Below are 24858 nucleotides of genomic sequence, written 5' to 3' on the forward strand. Positions count from 1 at the left end.
AAACAGGTGTGAAAATATATAATCAAGAATATCCCATACTCTGATTATAACTGATTGAAAGTACTGTTCAGTTATAAAACATATTTAACATTTTTTAACAAAAATGAACATATTTTAATACAAACTTGGATAAATTAAATGTCCTGTTTCTGACGTGTGTTATAGTGGCGAATGCTCTCAATTTTAATATATTAATTATTAGTCAGAGGTTCAATTCTTCCTTATTTTCTTTCCAGTGAACAGTGTCCATGTCTGTTCATAATCAAAAAGCAGACTTGAAAGAGAATTTATGTTTGATTTGATGTAAACTTTTTAATGCATAATTTACATTTCGGTTATTAATAGGAACAGCCCCTCTGACTCGTACTTAATCACAGGATGAACCATCCTTTTAATTATGAATGAACAGAAATCTTTACCATTACCATTTGAACAGCTGTGCTTCAGTTTGAGGAAATGATCATATTCTAAACTCCTAAGCTACTGCAATTATTGTTGCATAAAAATCCACAATTTCACTACAACAGCAACCCCAGAATAGCCCTGATTATCTTTTCACAAGTATATGACAGTTATAAATATGTCAATTGAAACACACTATTTTAGCAGTCATGTTCTGTTTTTATGAAAATAATGTATTCCCTTATATAATGTTAATGTAAACAATTCTACTAGGGATTACAAAGATACAAAGTAATGTACAGTAATTCCATCCATCCATTTCCCATACTGCTTATCCTACACAAGGTCACAGGGGAGCCTGGAGCCTATCCTGAGGAACTTAGGGCACAGGACTGAGGACACCCTGGACAGGGTGCCAACCCATCGCAGGCCATAATCACACACATTCACACCCCATTGACAATTTGGAAATGACAATCAGCCTACAACACATGTCTTTGGGCTGAGGAAACCAGAGTACCTGAAGGCACCCGAAGCATAGGGAGAACATGCAAACTCCATGCACGCAGGGCGGAGGCGGGATTCCCAACCCGGAGGTGTGAGGCAAACGTGCTAACCAGTAAGTCATGTGCTCCCCCATACAGTAATTATATACACTAATTACTAAATATAAGCAACGCATTGTGTTAATTGCATTTGAACATTGATATAATAGTTTTATTTCAATGTTTTTTTTCTTCTTGTACATATTTCAGAAATTCATTTCAATAAATAATTCATTCTTATTTAGGGACCCATTTCTGTCATTGCATAGGCCATTGAAGAGATTTTAACTCAGTGTAAATCATGGTGTACCCTTCGCTCAGTCCTACATTAAATTTTGGGGCACTTTGATTTGCATACTTGGAAAAAAGCAAAACACTATTTGGAAATTGGTACTGAAAATGTCATCGAAGAGGATCTACACAGTAGGTTTAATGATTATGCAAGCAAAGTGAGAGCCTATAATGCCGCTAATTTAGGCATTTTTTCAGAGGTGCTGTCATTTGGCAAGTATCTATATAGATATTTATATATAAATTGTACTGTCTGCTTTGATACAGAAATGCGTGATTTTTTTCTTGATTTTGTTTCTAAGGGAAAATTCATTCCACATGATTATTCTGTTTTTATTATTGATAATGTTTTTTTTTTGTGGAAAAAGATCACCAGAGCAGCATACAAATGCTATATATGAGTGAAGAAAAGTCAAGTTATTCTAACAAATATAGTAAAAGCGATACTCAATTAATGATGAATTATATCACTGCTAGAATTTCATTCTCTTGATTTTTGGTATTAGCATACATCATTAAGTATAATGCATACAAAGTTCATAATGTGGCTCATTTATTATCATGTGCTTGATTCATCCCCTAGTACGCTGAGTTGATAAATGTCCTTCGACAAACCTGTTTCCATTTCCACATGGTGATCAATATCCCTGATCAGTATTGATTTCCCCATCTGCTGTCCTTTTACTTTCCTCCATCAATTGTTCTTTCCTTAGCTGAGCACTTTATCTCATGCTCAGAGTGGATATGCTGATATCCTGTGTCAAAAACATGCAGAATTGATGTATTCTGCATGGAGGATTGTAATCCATTCTTCTATAAATAAAGGGCTCTGTCAAGCACTAAAGAGTTGTATGCTGTCAGGATTTGCCAGTGGATATATATATATATATATATATATATATATATATATATATATATATATATACTATTTGGGTTATAATATTTGTTCACATGCTGTAATATATATATATATATATATATATATATATATATATATATATATATATATATATATATATATATATATATCATGCAGTTTCACTGCACTAACTACTTTTGTCATAACATTTGTCAGACAATCTTGTTTTTTATAATTAATTAATTAAGCTGCTTATATCTTGTTTTTCAATCATTCCTGGTTTTTGTGACTGTATAATAATTTTCAAGGATGATTTGGCGCTACAGCTGTGATGCTGGTTTATAATTCCTGCGGGTTCAAATCCCACCTCTGCCGTGCGTGCCCTTGCTTCGGGTTTCCTCCAGGTACTCTGATTTCCTCCTCAAGTCCAAACACATGCGCTGTAGGCTGACTGGCATCTCCAAATGTGTGTCTGATTGTGCCCTGCGATGGATTGGCACCCCTTCCAGGATGTCCCCCACTTTGTGCCCTCAGTTCACTGAGATAGGCTCCAGGCTTCCTCGTGACACTGTGTAGGATAAGCAGTATGGAAAATGGAAATGGAATTCTACTTGAATATCATTTCATTTTATGACGAAGATTTTTTTTCCTCACTGAATAGTTAGAAAACCATAACATTGAATAAAGAACCCAAGTAATAGAGTGTGAATAATGATTATGAACACTAGAGGGCACTCTTGGGTAACATTAAAGATTGCACTCTTCACACATTACTTGCTCAGTGGTTTTAGAGTTGACTATCACTGTTGCAGCTCTCACCAATAACTGTTTCTTTTTATGTGTTCACACATATATAGTTTAACGCCAGAATCACATGCAAGCATTCCCCTAAACACAAACATCACGATATGTAAACAATTCATTCTGATCCCACAGCTTTATGCTCCACAGATTAATAAACCCTATCCTCAGTCACATCATCTGTGAAAGCAACAGAGGGCTGGGTTTTTATTAGAGTGAAATTTGGTCAAATAAATGTGATTTTAAGGTTAAACAATAGAAGCGTGATGCAGATACAAGTCCACAGCAACATTTGCTATTCTAATGAAACATTTTCAGCAGAAAAATTCTTCCTTTAATTGTAGGTTTCAGCAAGGTGCTTACATGTTGTTTTTCAATCCTTCATGGTTATTGTGATATTAAAAAAAATCAATAAAGGTCTGCAGCTGCAGATGTGATGGTTCACAAATGCATCATAGAAACCTCACTTATCATTTGTGTGACCACATATGTGGATCCATTTGTGTTGAACTAATTTAATTTAATAACACAGGGGGTTTATTATTAATCATCACGGTTTTAGAAAGTTATAAAATGCAAACTTGATCTGTCTATCATCATAAATCTGAAGTACATGGCTAACAGTAGCCTATATTGACATTACATTTCATTACATTTAATCATTGTTGGGTGGGGGGGTTCAACCGTTTTTGTTTTTTCATCACATTGAGACAATTGGGTCCTGGTCAAGAAGGCACACAGCATATAATAGGGCTTATAATAGCACTGCGAACTCATTTAAAACAGGAGCAATCATACTGAAACAATTCCTAACAAATGACTTAATCCCTGTGAAGGAGATTTATTGTACAAGTTTTAGTGTTGTACTTTCTATAAGTCGTTCCATGATGATAGAGAGCTATAAACAAAAGCCACACAAATATAGAAAAATTACAGATTGAATTACAGATAGAGTTGAAAATTGAGGTCAATGAGTCATTTGATAGACATCGCGGTGATGACTACAGCTTCTGGCACTTGTTATGAACTTTAAAACAGAATCCTGTGTATGTGTGTATGTGTGTGTGTGTGTGTGTGTGTGTGTGTGTGTGTGTGTGTGGTGTGTGTGAGTGTTTTTGTGTTTGTGTGTGTGTTCAAAGCTGCTTTTGAAGCATAAATGTACAAAATAGTTGTTGTTTTTTTTAAAAAAAAAACCAACATTCTAGTATGTTGGGCAGAACAAGTAATCCATTAATTCATCTATTTTCCATACAGGGTCATGGGGGAGCCTGGAGTCTATCCCAGGGAGCTCAAGGCACAAGGCAGGGGACACCCTGGATGGGGGTGCCAACCCATCACAGGGCACAATTGCACACACATTCACACACTACGGACAATCTGGAAATGCCAATCAGCCTACAATGCATGTCTTTGAACTGGGAGAGGAAACCCCAAAAGCATGGGGAGAACTCCATGCATGCAGGACAGATTCGAACTTCCAGCTCCGGAGGTGCTAAGCAAACATGCTAATCACTAATAGTCAGAAGAGTAGCCCAAGAGCCAATTACCAGTCGGAAAGAGCTCCAGAAACACTTGGAAGCCACAGGTGCCATCGTCACAGAGAAAACAATAGGCAATGCACTCCACCGCCATGGCCTCTATGCATGCTCACCCCGCAAGACTCCTAAAGAATGTCAAAAGAGGCATGTCAAAGTTCGTTTAAAGTTTGCTACAACTAATTTGGACAAACCTATGAAATACTGGGATAGTATAGTCTGGTCAGACAAGAGCAAAAATTGAACTTTTTTTCTCTCATACTACACACCATGTTTGGAGAAGAAATGGCACTGCACATCACCCTAAAAACACTATACCAACAGTGAAGTTTGGAGGTGGAAGCATCGTGGTGTGGGGCTGTTTTTCATCACATGGTACTGGCAGACTTCATATAATTGAAGGAACGATGAATGGAGTCCCTTACCGGGAGATTCTTGAGAAGAATCTGCTGCCATCCACCAGGATGATGAAGATGAGATGTGGGTGGAGCTTCCAGCAGGACAACGATCCAAAGCATACAGCAAAGGAAACTCTCAACTGGTCTCAGAGAATAAAAATCAAGGCGTTAGAATGGCCCAGTCAATCACCTGACTTGAATCCAATTAAACAAGATTTAAAGACAATATGTTTAGAAGAATGGACCAAAATCACACCTGAATACTGCGGCCCATTAATTTCTTCATACAGGAAGCATCTTGAAGCGGTCATTACAAACAAAGGGTTCTCCACTAAGTATTAGATACATTTCAGTTAGCGTGTTCAATACTTTTTTCCTGTGTCATTCTACTTTATTACACATAACTTCATTTCTGGACTTTAATGTTTGGATTTCTTTATATATGCCTATGGATTTATTGAGTTAATACCAAAGTCTGGTGAAAATTTCATGTGAATAGCCTCATTGGGAATATATGTACTGAAAAAAATGTTGACGCGTTCAATATTTATTTCCCCCCACTGTATGTACTGCTCCTAAGTGTATCAGAAAAGAATGACGTGTATACATTAACAGCGTCTGAGTCATATACGAATAGCCATTAGTAATGATAAAGGTTAAGTGTTATTTGGTTAACTCATAACGTTGTAACACATTAAGCTATTAAAGTATTTTTAGGGGACAATTCACAATATGCAATGCAGAGCCAACACCATGAACAAGTTCCTTTGAGATCACATGATCCAAATCAAACCACTTTATAGGTGTGATGTTAAAAATAGGTATGATGATCACACAGGAGGGTGATCTATTCAAACACACAAGACTGTGGCATGTGCAAATAAAAGTAATTATTAAGGCTTAACATAGATTCATGGATAGAGGTGATTTGAGAACACTGAATTACAAATAATGTGTTTCCTAGCACAGATGAAAATCTAATTTGTATATTTTTAAAATATTTTTACTTATCATATACAGTATCATACATTAGGGTTTAGTTTAGAATTGGGTGTGCAGTTAAGGTTTGTCATTTCATGACGCTAGAAGGATGAGTGCATGTATTAATGAATCAGTGTGAAAGCATTGTTCTGTCACTCATTTTCAGTACCCGCTTTATCTTGGGCAAAGTGGATTGCACCGGATGCAGAACACAGAGCGCAAGGTGGGAGAACTCACTCTTATTCACACTTATGGGTAACTTAGCATAGCCAATTCATCTCGCTGCACGTAGGAGGAAACCAGAGAACCCCGAGGAAACCTGAACGAACGGGGAGAGAACCTGCCTTGGAGCTGTGAGGTGGTAATGCTACCCTTTGTGATAAAAGCATTAGTTAATTAGTGATATATTACATATTTATTGAACTTATAAAAGTGTTAGCACTATTCCTAATATTCATAAAAGTTTTGAATCATTTGTGTATAGATGAAGTTTGTATGATGTGTGTGAGTCAAGTGTCTCATCAGTAAACCAAGGTGAAATCATGTGTGTGTGTGTGTGTGTGTGTGTGTGTGTCCTGGGTTAGTGGTTTTAGACCCTGCCCTCAGTGCTTTATCACTCATTGACGTGTAGGAAGGCGCTCGGCAGCATGAGCTGCTCATCTCTCTCGCCTCAAGAGGTCATTCTACCTACAGTTTGCCACTTGTTGCCGAAAGCTTCTCGTCCTGCCAACCCAAAACCGATATACTGTATGTATATATAGAAGAGAGTTATCCCCCCCACCCCACCCCACCCAACCTCACCCCCCCCACAACTAATTTCCTCGCGATCGCAGCAGCTCGATGTTGAAACAGGACTACAAGGACGTCTGACTTGCAGCTGAAGAGGGACAGATTTGAGCCAGGTCGTTGCCTTAGACGGGGGAAGAAGCATGGTTGACAACACGAGCATAGCAACTAAATCTGCCTTGGTGAGCATCCGATGTTATCTTTTATTTGTAAACAAACAAACAACCTAAATGTAACATCTGCGCGCGCGATATTGTTTGTATCTCTACTGAATCTTGAATTAGACTTTGTTGCCAGTTTGTTCAGTAGTCTGATAGACTCCAGTCACATTGCTCGGAAGTCTAATGTATAGCCTATCGGACCTTTGGGGGATTTTTTAATCACGTGTAATAGTTTGTTGTATATCTGGGATCTTTCTTATAGAGATTTCTTTTGCCTCAGCACCGAAATAAAAATAGATTTACAGATTTTCACAACTTTTTGCCTGCTTGTTTTGCTTATAAAGAGTCCGAATGTTCCTGTTTGGTACAGTCCTATGTTTGTTTACATACGAATTTTCCACAAAAACAAAAAGGCCATCATTTCTTTATATTAGGTTTATTAAGCACATTTTTAAGAAGTTTCGTAACTTCAGTCATAACTTTGGTGGTTGCCTATGTCGAGGTTTGCGCGTGCATTTAGGAACGTTTTGTTTACCTACATTCATTTCTAGTGTTGTGGTTCGGACTTGATGTTCTTGATTTATCCCTGTTTATGCAGCAAGCCGCCTTTACGTCTGCAACCCCGCTGCCGCTGCTGGTGGCGGCTCCCGGTGCACACGGCCACATCTCGGGCGCGCACTCGCATCAACCCCCTGGCGTCGCGGGCATGAAGCTCGAGGCTGTCATGGAGAACCTGCAGAGGCAGCAGGCGGCCCGCTTGGCGCTCGAGGAGAAGCTGCGAAGCCAAGCCGAGAAGGACAAGGACATCAGGGCTGTTTTAGAGCACCAGCAGCAGCAACAAGAGCTCGCTTTCCGCCACTACCAGGCGTCGGTGCGGGGAGCTCTGGCGGCGCACAGGATGGCGGCAGTTCCGCGCGCGACCGATGACTCGGACGCGGATGACGAGCGCACCGCCCTGGACGACGACGAAGACGAGAGAGACATGGAAGAAGACAGCGCGAATGATGGCGAGGACTTCGAAGGACCTCTGGCGCACTACGCGCCTCGCCTGGCGGCGCGCACCGGGGAAACCGAGTCGCCGAAAAGCGCGCATGCGCTCTCCAGAGTACAGGCTCCGTACACGGTGGCGCGGCAGCCCGAGTCTCCGCACGCACAGCCCCAACACCACGAGTGGACATACGAGGAGCAGTTTAAACAGGTAAAACCGCATCAACAACAACAAAAAGCACCAGTTTTGCATTTAAATAGTTGGGACACACCACTAAAAAAGAGTTAGATTAACACTGTATCAATAGTGTAAAATAAAATAAGTGCCATTTGTGCTGATTCAGCATTATTCTGGGAATTATACTAGGAAGTTGCATTGCCTCCTGCATACTTCACATTTCAGAAAACCTTCGGTTTTTACAAGCAACTCATTATAAGTGATTACAAGCAACTCATTACTTTTCCTTATCAAAACCATTTGCAGTTTTCTGTTCAAAAAGTTTTATTGTATTTGATCTCTGTTAATGATTAGGCAGTTTCTGCTGATAATTATTCTGCAAATGATAAGAGAAGGCTGGGGGTGTTTACAGACATGTAGTTGAATATGTGTATGCGTTATGCCATGAAATCGTGCTGGTGTATTGCTCCTCTAATCTTCCCCAGAAGATAGCTCAAGTGTGTTCCCTGAGGATAATTTAGATTGATACAACAAGGGCCAAGCTCTTAAGCTAACTCAGATCTATACAGAGTGGGCCTGGATGGACTTTTCATTCTTTATTTATGATAGATCATCCTCGGCCATGGCTAAATGAGAAATGTACATTAGGGGCTGCATTAGTGTATGCACCGGTGTAATCTAAGCATAGAAATTAAATTCAAATAAGAGTATTAGCCTTAATTGAGGGTCATATAATGGAACACGAGGCTATAGGATCCCTTCACTTCTTCTTCTTCTTCTTCTTCCTCTTTATCTTCTTCTTCTTCTCATGTGAAATCAGCTCTTCTTAGAAAACAAATGGTGTAAGCTATGGTATGAAGTATTGTATTACTTTGAGTAATATGTTAAAATACACAATTGTGTATTTTATTTAATTGTGTAATACACAATACACAATGCAAGGTTTATACTTTGAATTTAACATGAAAAATATGAAGGAAGGCTTGTAATGTTTTAATATATTACTCAAATACCAAGCATTTTATCAAACATCTTAATTATAGCTGTTTGAAATGCAAACTGTTAACAAATGCGCTAACTTTAAATGCACTGCGCAGTCTCTCCTAACACGTAATTAATTTAACAGAAGTTTAACAGATGCAATTTGTGATCGGTTTTAAGATATTGTCACAAATCAGAAACAATGACAGGATGCCTGTGGCATTTGGCAGACTCAGTGGAGCCGGTATACTGCCTGTTTTTGACATTGCACAAGAAAACCAAATTTAAAGGCAATAAATGACACTCTGAAATAAGAACAAGATGTGGCTTGAAGGGAAGCGGGGCATTTCATTGCACACAGTAACCACGTTTCTTATCTTTACATTTATGACAGGGACTAAAGCCAACTTGTCTGTTTTGCTTTGCGAGATTAAGCACGGTTTGACTTTTGAGCAGGAAAGACAAAATTTCTAAAAATATATATATATATTTATCTTATTAATCATCAATTATTCATTTTTCTACATGCAATAATGAATATATTCTAAATTTACAATAAATGATTAATGACTAATAAGATTTATTTTGTTTCATAGTATATATGCTGCAGGTTATTTATGTTTTTTATGGTTTGACATTAGTAGGCTATATAAAACTGCTTAAATAAAAACCTCAAACCGTGGGAGAATCAAAGGACAAGGTACACACTCAGGGAAAAAAAGCTGCAAAAGAAAAAGTGGACGTGCCTTCCATATCATCTTCTGTTGTTTAAAAGAAAGAGTGAGGTGAGAGGAATAAGAAGTGAGAAGTTGTGTGGAGGTTTTGGCAGGCGTGCAGAAAACTAGAGCTGGTGACATTCCAGTTTGGCTCTTGACCAAAAACATTGGAATCTCCATCTCTTGCAGTGTGCGTGTGTGTCGGCTTGCCGCCAAGCCATTACGAAACGAGAGCAAACTGCATACTTCAACACAATCCGGCCATACAAATGTGCACGTGTGTGTGTGTGTGTGTGTGTGTCTACAAAGAGGAACACCTACTACAGATGTTCACATTTACTCACCTGAATGGCTCTCATAAGCCTATAAGTCCATTATGATTGCCTGATTTATTTCATTAGTTTGGCTTTGTATTTATATATTTCTACTCCAAAGAGCATTGTGAGCATGTGGCTAAAATTGAATACTGGTAAGCATTATGTTTCTTTTTTCAATATGGTATAGTTAGTTATATCCTCCCTTTAACTTGGTAATTAAGGTTAATCTGTCAACCTTTAAATCACATTATAATCATTCTGCATATAACAAGTGCTCCAATAAAACAGAATGTGCATCTTCCATCGTCCATGAACAGGAAACTATTTGATTGCTTGGTTTAACCTGACCTTTGCATTTAGGGCTCAGGGTAGTTCTCCCCACTGTCCTTGTCGTCCTGATGCTATGTTTTGCAAACACTAAAAACTCATGGAATTGCTTTTTCCCCATAACAAGGCTTTAGAGGGGGCTGGGAATTGATGAAGGGGTGATGGTAAGGTAGCATCGGTGTATGATTTCACTACAGGAGCCTGCAGAGAGGTTTGTGTTTCCCTCTTTTGTTTGCTTTGGCAGATCTGGGCTAATGGTTGGCTTCTTAACTCTGAAAGTGTTAACTCTAATGTAGTATTTGCTGTAAGAGTAATGTGGTTTTATGCAATATTACGGCTATACAGTCATTGTAGCAGATTTTCATTAGCATCTTATAAAATGGTCTAAACTATCAACCTGAACATTCCCAAAACATCTGTTGTAGCTTTCAGTGAACACCTTTCTGACATGTGAAACAGATTACTCAGTATAAAAGCAGCTGTCAGTGATCTAATTCACACTCAGAGGAACTGAAGATAGTAGCTGAACATTTCTTGGACAAAAAAAAGGGAAATGAGGCAATTGTGAAATCACTGAAAGGAAGGAGAAGTTCCTTCTTAGACAGGAAGCCAAAATAGACTTTGTGATTAAATAAACATTGATAACACGAAGAGGTTTCATAATACCTATTCTTTATTTTGCAGTACAATTAAAAAGGGGGGGGGGGGTGTACCCATTTGTCCATGTGCACCAGAGGTTGATCGGTGGAAGAAGGAAGAAGGAGACTGGTCATCCAGTCTCAGGATCCTCTGTATTGTGATATTTTTAAATAAGCAGTCCAAGTATAAAGGGATTTAAACCCATTCATGTTTGGCTATTTTTGACATATGCATGCACAGACACACATTACAGAAACTCACAAGAAATTTTTTTTATGGAGTCCACTCCAACCCTGTGGCAACCCCTTCTGTTTGATTGTAGAGCTTTGACCATGCCATGGTGTTCAGAAAGTCATTAAGCTGCACAGCATGTGACCTGAAACATATTTATGGAACAAAAGGCTTTATATGACAAGGAGGTCATGATTTTTTTAAACCCAGCAGCAGTAGCGCTAATGTCTTGTGGAGTGTCAGCCTGACTGTAAACAGTGATCACTCGCTTGGACTATGTGCCATCAGTGGAAAAATTTAACAGCATTCCTGCCATTTTAGGAAAAATGTCCGCAAGCTTGTTATAAAACAAAAAAAAAAAACACAATATCTATACTCAGAGTACATTTGAGCCAGCTTTTTAAAACTCAGATCAGCAGCTCATCCATAAATACACAAAAAAAACTTGGTTGTTGCTGGGTGACTGGCCTGTTGTGAGAAAACTTGATTCTAAAGCTGTGTTTGTCAAAGCTCTGCTCTTCATTCAAGCTCTGTGAGTGAAAGTATGCGTGGAACTTTTTCACCATAACTCAAGCAAGGAGTGCCAATAAAACGCCTTTAGGGACACAATGTGCCATTGAAGCGCTTGTGTTTTGTCAGCAAAGGTCTCCTTATTCATTAAAAACCTAGCCTGACTGGCTTGTTTGAACAGCATTCCTCTATGCAAGTGTTAGATTTTATTTGTGTTAGCCCAGTATTGCTGAAATTCGATGAAGTCACTGGGCCGGCCTGGTCAGTTTATCCAATTCGTTGTTGATGATTTTTGAAACTGGCTTACATTTTAAACTGCAGTTTAGCTAACCATGATTTTATGTTCTGTTTTTAGTCGTTTTCCTGGTCGTTTTGCTGATGATACATACGAGTTTTAGTCGTATTTAATTGAGTTGGTTATTGTTAGTTTTAGTTTGGTTTGACAAAAAAAAAACTATAATGAAAAATTGCCTGATTTTTTTTCCATTGTAATTGTCCCTAAATGACCAAAACGACTTTATTTAAAAACTAGTCTTTTTTTTCTCCAAAGAACAAATGTATAAACTTCCAATTTAAAAAAAAAAACAACCTTGTAGACATTGACTTCCCAGACCCTTTCTTCCTTTTTAATATGCAGTGGCTGAAAGAAAGGCTCTGCGTCAGCTAAAACATGCTATCATACATGTACGTTTGTGTTCCTAACATTCATCAGCTCCTTCATAAGGAAGTGAACACACTTACTTAACGTTACTCTTCTCACTCTTGTTAGTCGTACTTATTATGTTCCATTCACCTGGAACAAGTATGGTAAATGCAACAACGTGACTGAGTTTGGTCTGTAACTAGTTAATGTTAGGTTAACAGGCTACGGCAAAAAAAAAAAAAAAAATTTAAAAGGGGATAAAACATTTTATGACATGAAAACACCAGAATGTTAGTAAACAAGTTAGGAGTATGAAAGTATGTTTACGACTCATTAACATTAGTGTAGCTAATTTTAGTATAGATTTAGTATAGATAGCTTACCTAAGGTATACTAACATTGTAACATTTTACTTTTTTATTAGATTTTTGTTGAGGAAAAAAGTCACTATGTTTCGTCATAGAATTTGATTACTGGGCCAAAATTTTGTTCATGTCATTTTTGATATGAAAAACAAAAAGATTTGATGAATTCGGTTTACACCAACAAAATTACTCCAAAAATTAACTCCAACTCAGAAGACCTTTCTTACGCACTAATCTATACATTTGATCTTCATTCCCATTGCTTCAGTATATGTCTGCACGATCTGAAGGGCACTATTATGTTTTGAGTCTTCTCTGAAACTTTTACTGCCAGTCCCTGGTCCCTAGTTAATGGTCTGGAGTGCTTTTTTAACATATGTCCAGTTCCCTACCCCAGATTCTGAGAACGAGGTGTGATACTGAGCAATGCGAAGGCCACATGGCATCGTTAGCCAGAGCTTAACAGTAGCTGCATAGTTCTCTGTAACCTGGTGTCAAGGGATTGCAAAGCTGTTGCTTTGAATTAAGGGTTGTGGCTTTGGATTGCGCATTGGTCCTGAAGGCATGTCATTAGGCACGCAACTATTTAGAATTTTGGCCACCAGCAGTTTTGGCCACCAGCAGTCAAAGTCATACACAAATGCAGGGGGAGGTCATGTGATACAGTGCTTTAACTTTAGTAAGCAAATGAATGTCTTTTACACAAAGTCAGCATGCTGTGGACATTATGGCTTAGTCTTGGTTAGTTTTGAAAGTTACCATGCTCAGTTGCCTGATAGTCTGCAAACATTATATTTTGGGCCACATACACATACAGGTCCAGCAACTTAATAGTTTGCTTTGAAATACTTGAGATGTACTGGAATGACAATTGCAAAACTACAGGTCAACATTTTTCAACCCCTGAAGAAGGTTTTATGTCCTCCTTGTATTACATGTATTATTACAGTCTCACCCATACTGCCTGCTAATGCCATGTATTTTTGATGGCTAAAGTATGTGGCGTTCAATTGCACATACAATACAATGTGCACATATAACGCAACAGATTTTATTCCACACCTGTCTCTGCCAACTACTGCAGGGAAAGCTCTGTGATAATCCCAGTATTACTATTCGGGAAGATAATCAATATCTGAATTTGCATGAGAAGGTCTGTAAATCCCTATAGTCTTTTCTTTATTAGGGTTAGTACTACCAAGAATGGCCTTACTATTGCTTTTCAAATAGTGTGGTACAATCCAAAACTATTCATGTCGAGTATGTGTGCCCATTTCCCATTGAATAACAAGTAAAAGTAGGAGGACTTATTTGATATAATGGGTTGGTGATTATTGATATGTACAAATAGCTACAATTTAGCTGTTAGTAGTAGTATACTAATTAAGTAAAGGATTGAAAACAAATCTGACAGATTTTTCATAAAATCTTTCACATAGTTTTCAGTCATTGTCAGTTTATAAACACTAATAAGCTACCCAACTATACATAAAATTGCTTGATTTCCATATTATACAAATAAAAACATTCCTATGCCTACAGTAGAGATACAGGAGGGAGCTCAGGTCGCATGTCATCAGTCTCGCTCCATATGGCCCTGTATGTCAGCATTAATTACAGGAAGGACTGGTAACATAAGATAGGCAGGAATCAAACATGGAGTATCCAGGCTGAGGGGCAGCATCAGATATTCACATCTCCAGGATTAGCTTCCTCAACCACCCCCACACAAACACACCAATTTATTGAGTTACAGCAGCCTGATTGGTTTGGGTGGGCCGTATCCACCGGAAGAATGTCAAGAGTGGGAGGGTGGGATGTCGGGGCGAATGGGTTCACGTTGACCATAATTAACAAATATTTGTTCTCAGTTGCCAAAATCGTAATCTTAATTAACAGCCACTAAAACTTGGACATACTGGACATATTTTTTATGGAAATTCAGCTCTTATGCAGCTTGTATAATTGAATAAATTAGAAACACGTGCAGTGGATGGTCTGTGACAGATTAAAATTTCTCATAAATGTTCAAATTAGCACATGTCCATCCTCCTGATAGCCAAACAAAATGGTGACGCCATTATGTGTCCCTTAATATGAGTAAAAACGTTTTTATTATACTTACTACTCTTTTATTTGGGGATTTTACTAATCTACATTTTGCCAAAACACTCATACGTAACTGAATGGAAGTTATCTGAGTGGTCAGAATGTTAACATTGCTTGCTAGCATTTTCACAGCCTGGAACATCCAGGGCATGAATATAGTTAAATAGTAGCATTAAGTAGCGTAATCGATTGGGAATTGTGTGGATTTTAACCTTGAATGCAAATCTACCAGAGCATTGACTGTGGTGCAGAGGGGCCGTCCGGTGTAACATAAGTGAATTACCTCGCTGCTAATGTCACTAACAGAGGAGGTCTGTTTGTTTTGATGATTGAGTGGCCTGCTAATTCAGTTTAGCAACTGATCCCTTTGCAACTGGAGGAGAGAGAGATGGTGGGGAAAAAGGAGCTGAGGGGAAGAGCAAAAAGGAATACAATTGTCATTTTTTTCATCAGACTGCAGAATTATGGCACAATTAGACACCATGTAACCATATAAAAGTATAGAAAATGCATTTTTCACCACTTTTATGTTGAGATTTTACTTTTCATTTGCTCTTTAATGGACTTTCTGTGATGTTACACAGAAATGATTGTGTATGTATGTAAGGATCAAATGTGGATGCTCTGTGAGTAAACACCACTTGCCTTGATTTCAACTGTGCCCTTGACATGTGTTCAGTCAGGAAAAGACAGCCAGCCTGGGAGCGAGGCGGGTAATTCAAGTGTTCCTTTCCGTGGTGGTGGTGGTGGCTCCTCGTCTCTGATTCAGGAGGTTAGTAAAATCCCCCATTATGCTCACCGTTTCTGTCACTCGAGTCTCACTCTCACCCCACCCCCTGCTTTACAATGAGAAACCTTTTCCCAGTCTTACTAGTTGTAGCTCTATAACGTAGTGACAGTCAACAGAACTAACAACAGCCTTGTCCTCACTCTTATCCTAATCAAATCCTGAAAAATATAAAGTATAGAATAAATAAATAAACAAGCCTTAATTACTCTCTGCATGATGATATTGTTAAAGCTGTTTCAATGAAAAACAAACGATGAAGGATATTCTGCTGATAGCATGTGTTTATTTCAAAGCCCATTGTTACAAAGACACATCAAGTGCTCAGGTGTCATCCTTCAGAGACTGTCCAAATCCAGGATCCAGACATCATGAATTACTGTAACTCATCTGCCACAAGCATGTCTTATTTATTTAGTTCTCATCCCGCATGAAGGTGAGAGGGCCCGCTTTGTTTTTAATGGCCTACGATGAATTCAGGGGTCAATTAGAGTCTGGATTCCACAGCCATGTGACACCACGCCCCCTACCTTGACAAAAGAATTCTCAATCCCAGTCTCCACTTTTGTCTCGCAGGCAATTGCCAGGCGAAGTTGTATCTTGTTTCAGTTCACCTTAAAACCCCTAGAACATTCTCTTGCCATGGAACTAATTGACTTTTGTTTAGCTGAAAACGGGGATACACTAACACCCACGTGCTAAAAGAGTTGTGCATCAGGGGGAAGGCAGCGCTATTTCCCAGCAGAGAAACAGGCCACGGTTAATAGGCTATACTGGAAGCTGGAGGCTGTTTGTTTAACAGATTTTCACCCCTGCACCCCATTCATCTCCCACAGCTGTACAAATGATTTATCAGGCCTGATGGGAACAATGAAGCATTTTGAATGAAAACTAAAGTTACCTTCTGGTGGTTGAAAATTATTGTTGTCTAATTATTTACACACTTGAATAAACCTAATAAAGTGGTCACTGAATGCTGAAAGCTATATTGTTCAAATTCTGGTAGAAATTAACAAGACTAGGTAACTAGTGAAAATAAATAGCTAAATAGTCCACCTGTTTAAACGATACTCTCCAATATCTGATTTGGTTGAAATAATAGTAATAGCAATTATCTACAAGTTATATGGTTGTTTATCTAATGATAACTTCTCTTATCTGATGTCTTCAACCTTTGCAATGAACGTTTCTCTCATTTAAAATAACTTGTATGCCAAGCTAGTTGTCTGTTAGCAAGAAATCTATGACCTAATGATAGCAAACACTTGGATTAATTGGGTTAGAGCCCATATCTGTGGACATCTTAATGGTAAAACAGTCACTTTTAGTTGCCACCAACCTGGAACATGGGCAAGGAAGTAATTAGTAAATTTAGATTGAAGTCCACGCAAAAATCAGTACAAACCAGATACAGCTTCTAATCTGGTACATCCTCGGCCAGAGTCCAGAGTCCTGACAGTAGCTCACTTTATTTTGTCCATGTGTCTGCTTAAAAGCAGGAAAATCCATTTGAGAAAAACTAACGAGGTCTGTTTGTTCTTCTGTAAATGACTTCAATCCCAATTAAAAGAAGTCTACAAGAATTTGACTATTGTCCAGGATAAATATTTTAAACATTTCAGTTAAGAATGATTAACTATGCTTCTAAAAAGCAGCCAGTCCTAACCACAGAGGAAATCTCCTAGAATGAAGCCTAATGATGTTAAATAGAATTTTGACAAGGTAATGGATTTGTTTTCCTTCCCCATTTCCACTCTTATACCCTCAGTGCCTGTGACAAACCTTTAGCAGGAAAAGAATTACAAGGGAGATGAAAGATCAATATTGACCATTTTTGGAAGGGGGAAAAACAGAAACGCGAGTAAAAGCCAATGGAGCCCTATATAGTTTGAGAGCAAGTCAGCACTTCCACACAGGATTGGGTTTGCTTGTGCCATCAGATGGAGCATAAGGCTAGTTCAGTCGAGCTGGCCCCTCTTTAAGGGGTGATCACAGACCAATAAAACTTTATAACAGATAGCAGAGAGGAAGTCATTTGTAGAGGAACCCCACTGAACAATTAGGAGCCCTGGTACTTTTAGGTATGGACAAGAATGTATATTTTTACGTGGCCTGAGGTGAGACTCGGTCACATTAATGGTTTGATTAAAAGACGGGTGTAAAGAATGTGTAAGACAGCTGAACAATAATACACAACTGCAGCTACCGCTAATGCAAAAAAAAAAAAAAAAGATGTTCCTGCACCTTTAAGATGGCAGAGTAACATGATCCTTTTTAATCAGCATTTGCTTCTGTGAAATCTAACATGGGCTTGCTGACACTTTGTTTCTGTTTAGCATTAGCAAAATCTGATGCCCTTTGACCTACTTGAAGCCCCCTCCCCCGCTTCCACTTCACCATAAAACAGCATTCGCAGCTCATAGATTCCATACTAGGTCAGAGATCATTAAAAAGATCAAAGGCGGGGGGTATGGCTAGCAAAAAAGGATCACTGGTGGTGCACGGAAGTCATTGGTTGAGTGGAGGGAATCTGCAATGATGATATAAGTTAAGATACATTTTAAAAAGAGATGTTAGCATTTTGCACATGTTTAGTGTTTTGAGTGGGTGGGTGGGGCTCACTGTTAATGTTGTTTATAATTTGAGCTACCCATATTTCCGTTTGGATACAGTATGCATGTTAGCCAACGGCTCTATGGTTTGACGGTTGAAATGTTGTTGTGCTCTCAGAGAAACTGGACTCATGTTCCCATCTTTAATTATTCAACACCAGAGCCAAATAACTGTTATTTAAGGGCTTTATTAAAGGCTCAGCCAAATGTATATGTGAAAATATGTTAGTTCAGTGCGTGTATGTTATATTTTAGAGTGATCATTGGCTTTTGTGGTTACTCGGAACACAACATTCATAATACATAACCACACATGTACTACTCAGTTTATAAATAATAGATATATCCTACAGATAGTGTGATCTTAAGCTCGAAAGGTCAACGTGTAATGCCTTATATGGTTTCCCCATCCACACATTATACTAACGAACTTCGTTGCTTTATTGCAGAGCAGCACTTTCATTGAATAGGTGTTACATACTCCGTGAAAGGGAAACCATGTACTTAAGTGAATTAAGCTTCTCCTTTTTGGTTAAACAAGATGTGCTAGATCTAAAGCTGTGATAACACTGGCTTTTAGCGTTAATACAAAATTTGAAAAAAACAACGATCATTCGTTTTTTTGAGGTTTTTCTGTTACAGCTTGCCAAAACTAGTCTTGTTTATATAACACCTGATTTTTAATGCGCAGGAGTCTGTGTAATGTTTTAACCAACAACAAAGGGAAGTGCCTTCATTTTGGGTGTGGGCCCTGAGCGAATTAGATGACAATCATAGGGTTCTTCTTTTTTGATGAACACGAATCGAGGCCCTGGTGGAAGTATACTTGGCTATGATATCTTCACCATCTGCTTACACAATACTGGTCAGACCCGTCCTCCTGCAGGAAGGAAATGGCACCAGCCATCCCCCAACCCCCACCCCCAACAATACCCCCCCCACCCCCAACTGATGATGTGGCAGTCTGAGTCATAAATTTAATAGCCTGCACTCCCCGCCTTTTTCCTCACCACTCCTTCCTCATTGCCTCATCCCTTCTTCACCCCCTCCCCAGGTTTGCTGACCTCCTTCCTTCAATTATTTGGCGTCCTGATTTTTGTTCAGCACTCCAATTTGAGTAGTGCAATAGAAAGTGGGCACAAGGGACACATTTGTCGACTGAGCCGCAGTCCGTCACATTTATGTTATGATATGTAGATTTTTCCTCCTTGTGGATTGTTTTTGTGTTCGGCTACACAAGGAGAGAATTGATGAGATGGATCCACTGATTTCCTGTCATTTAATGCCTTGTCGCCATGGGCCTGCTGATTTATGGGATGATTTATAATCATCTATTACATAAATTAGGTTATCATAATGAAGTTAGAACTTGTGCACTGGTGGTGGGGGGCCATTACAGGAGAAATGGCTGTGCGTGTATTTGGAAAACTAGATTGCTATCCACATTGAATTTCAGATACCTAAAAAGGCATTTGACAAAAATAATAATGCAAACATGCACATACATGCTCAAACACAACATACGTTATACAGGCAAGAGATATTTACTATAGCCACTGGAAAAAAAACAGCTCGAGACATTGTGACAGAAATGCTGCTGAAACCAAACAAACTGGTTTGGTGAAAAGAGAGATGAGAGAACGTCAGAGCAGATTAAGGTGAAAATAATGAGGCTTTCTACTCTTAAGTTTGTCCTCCCTGTTAATAAACTTTAACCTTAACCAAATATCCACTGTAGATATCGCTTTTTTACATTTTCTATTTTTCTACCATTGCTATGTTGTTTCAGTGTTGCACAATAACGTGCACATTTAAAAACAACAACAAAACTTTGGCAACACATTATTTGTCGTTATGTGTCCTTTATTTTCTTCTATAGCATCTGTGAGAATGTGCAAACTAAAATTTCATTGTACAATGAAGCTTGTGCATATGACATTAAAGTTCCTGAATCTTGAATTCAGTTGTTATAAGGATCTGGAGATTGACATACAGTTTCAATAACTTAAACCTTTTCATCTTCTTTATTTTGTGTTAAGTGTGTGCAAACCTTTGCACTTGATTGTGTAGATTAGACAATGCAAAATGTCTTTGTGCAGTTGCTGTATATAAACAAGAGAGAACTGTATAAAATGACCTTGCCTAATAAGTCTGCTCATACAGGCATGGTAAGCATCTCAAGCCCTGCTGTCAAAGGCCATAAAAGGCGACTTCACACAGGAGCCAGATTGTTGATATGTCACAATTGCTCCTCCTCTATATATGCACATCCTCACACATGGCTTACATACAAGTCCTGTTTCTCCAGTCATTATTAACCTTCCATCAATAGCCTTACTCCAGACATCTGTGTACATGTTCTTGTTAGTGACATGGAACGTGACAAACGTGGCATTATTCTTTTTTTTTTTTTTTAAATTAGCTGATTTAATAAATAATTCACACATCTTGGTAATACCAAGGTGGATCATCTGAAATCAATGCTTTAAAAATCCAATCAAATCGTTACTATCAGGCCAGTCGATGTTATCTACAGGATGGACATATTTGAACTAATCAACTGATTGAGGAAATCGTTATTGGCATATTGTACATTGAAGAGCTGAAGACCACAAGCTCTTGGTAAATCTTTTTGACAAAAATGTTCTGCGTCTTTGGTCTCCCTCTCGGATTGACCGTGTTCATACCCAAGAGAGCAACATGAGAGAAAAGAGCAGCTAATGACTAATCCAGTCTCCTCCTGCATTTTCCACATTGTAGTTGTAAATTATTATGAAAACTCAAACCAACTGACAACCTGCAGATGTGCAGACTTACGGGATCATTATTTGTTGGGGAAAGTGCTGGGAATGTCACAGTCACGTATGACACTGGCTGAATTATATTATTATTATATTATATTATTATATTATTGTTAAATAGAGATGGACTGGAATTAGAAAGGCTGAAGATATTTGTAGTATTTTGTACAATATGTTACATATTATTAACATTTTTGTCACTTATAGCTTAAGGCACATTTTCTTTCCCATAGACAAGAAGTTACATTCTTCTGCGTAAAACAGGCTGGAGACAAGTTCTGTCAAGTTAAGTGCAAATTGATCTATTAAGCAGATTAGAATGATATCTTGGAAAGGCCTATTCAATGTGCAGCTCTGTTTGCATACTCAGTAAGCTTGCGTTATCCCCCTCCTTTAAAATCCCAGACTTTTGCCAAGTTCTGCGTCATGCTACACTTTGTTTGACCTCTCCCCCATCGCGTTTGCTCACACTTGTGGCCTTCTGACTTATCTGGCAGCGTTTCGTTGGCCTGACTCCAGCTGGCTGCTACCACTGCTGCAGCATGTAGACGATCCGCTACAGATGCCTGAGAGCAGAAAGTGAGATTTATGCTTTAAAGCAAAAGACAGCTGAGGCTGAAGGAATGAAATAGTGTAGTGCAAGCCAAGGGTTCACCTGATCCTGTGTTGATTCAGCTAACATAGTACATTTTTTTTCCTGGTTTTGTTCTCTTATGTAATCTTGTCTTGTTAGCAAGCCTTCATAAACCTTTGAAGAGAAAAGAGATGGGTTTTTGGACTCAAGTCTGCTCATTCGCTTTTCTTTTGCTTCACTGTGTATGCTGAGTAGGTGTGTAATGCAATGCATCTGTATCTGTATCAGTTTAGTGCTCCAAATATGCATATCCATATCTATATCTGTATCTATATTTGGATTTAGACCCATGATAAGTATGGCATAAAGCACAGGTTTTTTTTAATGAACCATACCACTTTGGTCACTTAAACCCTGGAAAGCAGAAAAAAAAATGTAATCCCATTCATACTCTGATTATTTTTGTTGATACCTGAGACTGATCATTTCTAACAAATCTATTTGGTTCTATTTCCCCAAATGTAAGTCAAATGCCATAAGTTAAACCAATGCAACCCTGACCAGGATGAATGAAGGAACAGTGTACAGTAATTGCATCACACAGCCCTGTGTGTCCATGGTCTTCGTTTGTCCTGTGAGCTCCATATCTGAATGCTCGCTAACAGCAGCATGAATGTAAAAACTGCCCATGTGCATGACTTTTTCTGCTGCGTCCTGCAGGAACCTCTAGTCTCCAGCAGACGCCCTATGAACCTTTCAGTCACTTACAATTGTAAGCCTTGTGTTAGTTTCTGTTTAGAATGCATTATCCTCCTGAATAATGTCTTCATATCCAGTGACATCCCTAATGAGGAAACATAAAATAAGCAGAAATATTCACACTTATGTGAAGAGCTGTGACGCTGCATTTCCTCCAGCTTAAAGAGATGCCCTGATATACACCTCCATCATTTCTCATAATTCTCTACCTCTGTCTCCTTCTTTCTCCTCCTCCTGTCTCCGTGAGGCTACTTAATGCCAAGGGGAGGGGTCCAGCTGACAGATTGAGCCGGCCGGCCTGGGGTCAGAGGGGTTAAATTGAACAAATCTGTCCATTGACGTCCTGTCTCCTCCACCTTCCTCTAATGTCATTATTGCCAGGTGTCAGGGGGCCAGCGGGCATGTCGCCAACACTGACAACACAGAACCCTGAGTGGCTACTTACCCAGTCAGGACCTCCCACCATGACAGGTTCCTTTTGGCTCAGGATTTGTCAGCAGAGGTAGCAAAAGAAAACATTGAGTCCTCCCTGTTCATCCTGGTAGATATATTATTTAGTGCATACAGGCATCACGCGATTAACTGCTGGTCTTGACCGGCAGTGCATATCTAAATCATTTGTAAACAACCACTAGCAGGAACTAGCAGGACTTCAAAGTTTATGTTTATGTTTGATATTTTTTTTACAACCTGAAAATTTTACATTATAAGTTACAAGATACGAGTACTTCCTTGTGCAGCTCTGGAAAGTATGAACATTCAGAAGACATTTTGTTGTGAATGTAATAAAGACACTAAAGTTTGACAACATCCACCTTATTTTCTGCTCTAATACAGCCTCAATTCATACACTTGTAGAAAGAAATAGTTCAATCTACAACCCCTAATGTTCTTTGGTAGTTTATGTGTAAAGAAAAAGTGTTTTCCTGTTAGAAAACCATTCCAAGTCAAACCTCAAACCAAGAAATATACTTTGAAATATACGCTGGTATATATATATATATATACACACACACACATATATATTTGATTCCCATTTTGAAGTCTTGATTTTTCCCTGTGGATCTAAAAAAAAAAAAAATCTATTTATATCCTGCTTTAACACACCATGATATCATTATGACAAAATGTGAAGTCATTTTAAGTTTAAGTCAGCCTTCCATAATAGAAAAGATCTTTTGATATTCTGATTACCAGAAAAAGACAGATGGTATCTCGTTGACTATAGTGTAGTGTTTGCCAAGACATGGAAACATTGTAACCTGGGAAGCATTGAGTCTAGAGTGTCACACTCTGTTATGGCTGAGTTAAACAGAGGGTTTATCATTCTTCTTAGCTTTCCTCTGACCTCAAGAGTACCCTGCCAACATTTTTGGTTAGCAGTGAGCCAATAATTTGACTTCTTTGGCCACGGTGGAGCATCAGATAGCAAGAACCAGTGTTGAGTGCTTTGTAAGGTGAGAGGAGACCTCTGATCCCATTTTAGCCATTTATTGTGCTCTAATAAGGGCCAGTCGAATCGTGTTTGACAAAGTGTAAAGTAAAGTGGTTGTCTTTAAGACTTTCTATATGGTGTTCAGGTATGTCTTCTATTTTGGGTTTGGAACTTTCCAAAAGTTTAAATATAAAAGGGGCGAAGTTTATACAAAATCAAGTGTATACATGGTTATGTAGCTTAAACCACATTATTGAATACAAGTACAATTTAGTGTAAAAGCTTCACAAGATGAAGTAGACTTTAAATTTTCTCCATTATGACAAGCAACAAAAACAAAGTAATAATACTTGTCCGTAGATAAATTGTAAAACAGAGATACATTTCACTATTTTCCACTCCAAAACCATAGGGGATGCAAACTGTTGGCCATTAAGTAAGAGTCATGCTATTTGGATGTTTGAATGAGTTCCACTTAATGTTTCTTAAAGCAGTACAATGCTAAATATCAATATTTACACTGAAAACACACCCGGTATCTTCATGTGGTATGAAATGAATGCCATCATCGGGAAGATTCCCGAAAGAAAGACAACCACTCTAAACTTAGAGACCTCCATTATCATTGCTGGAGCAAGCGTTCATTGAGGAGCAGTCATGCATGTGGGATGAGTTTAGAGTTTATTGGTCTCTTCCATGCAGCATTTGACTTTTGTGTCAGGGTGTGGCTGTGAGGGGGGATGGTGGAAACTGACCAAACTGCTGGTCTGGATTACAGCTTTAGAACTTTATAACAGTGCAGTTCACCATCATCCTGTTAGCTCCATTTAATGCCCTCCATTTGGCTTATGGGGGGGGACATTTAATTTAAACTTATTATTGTTTGACAGAAAATAATACTTTTGATTGTAAAATGTGCACCGCGAATTAGATATATTAAGTTTTAGTTCTGTGTCTGAAAACAAATGAATAGTTTATGTGGGTGTTACTGCACACATAATTAGACACATTTGTCTTTTTTACTTTGGGCATTTAGGTCAATTCATTTTCGTTATATTACTCATCTATGGTGCTTGTCACTGTACTCTCAGAAAAAAAGGGGTTCTAAACAGTACCTTTCCTAGTCGC

The 24858-nt window shown here is 38.5% G+C and overlaps 1 protein-coding gene across 2 annotated transcripts in view; it reads left to right on the top strand.

Annotated features, from left to right (window-relative positions):
- The first annotated feature begins 6289 nt into the window (after positions 1-6289).
- Positions 6290-24858, top strand: part of arid3c (AT rich interactive domain 3C (BRIGHT-like)) — a 63826-nt gene continuing 45257 nt past the window's right edge. The window contains exons 1-3 of one of the 2 annotated variants that reach the window (XM_053654139.1): positions 6290-6780; positions 7358-7957; positions 15442-15534. In XM_053654139.1, the coding sequence (XP_053510114.1) occupies positions 6742-6780; positions 7358-7957; positions 15442-15534 (732 nt within the window). In that variant the 5' untranslated portion in view covers positions 6290-6741. The remainder of the gene's footprint in view (positions 6781-7357; positions 7958-15441; positions 15535-24858) is intronic. The other variant, XM_053654140.1, reaches the window with a different exon arrangement.

This window comes from Ictalurus furcatus, chromosome 22, assembly GCF_023375685.1.
Source record: "Ictalurus furcatus strain D&B chromosome 22, Billie_1.0, whole genome shotgun sequence".
Lineage (NCBI taxonomy): Eukaryota > Metazoa > Chordata > Actinopteri > Siluriformes > Ictaluridae > Ictalurus > Ictalurus furcatus.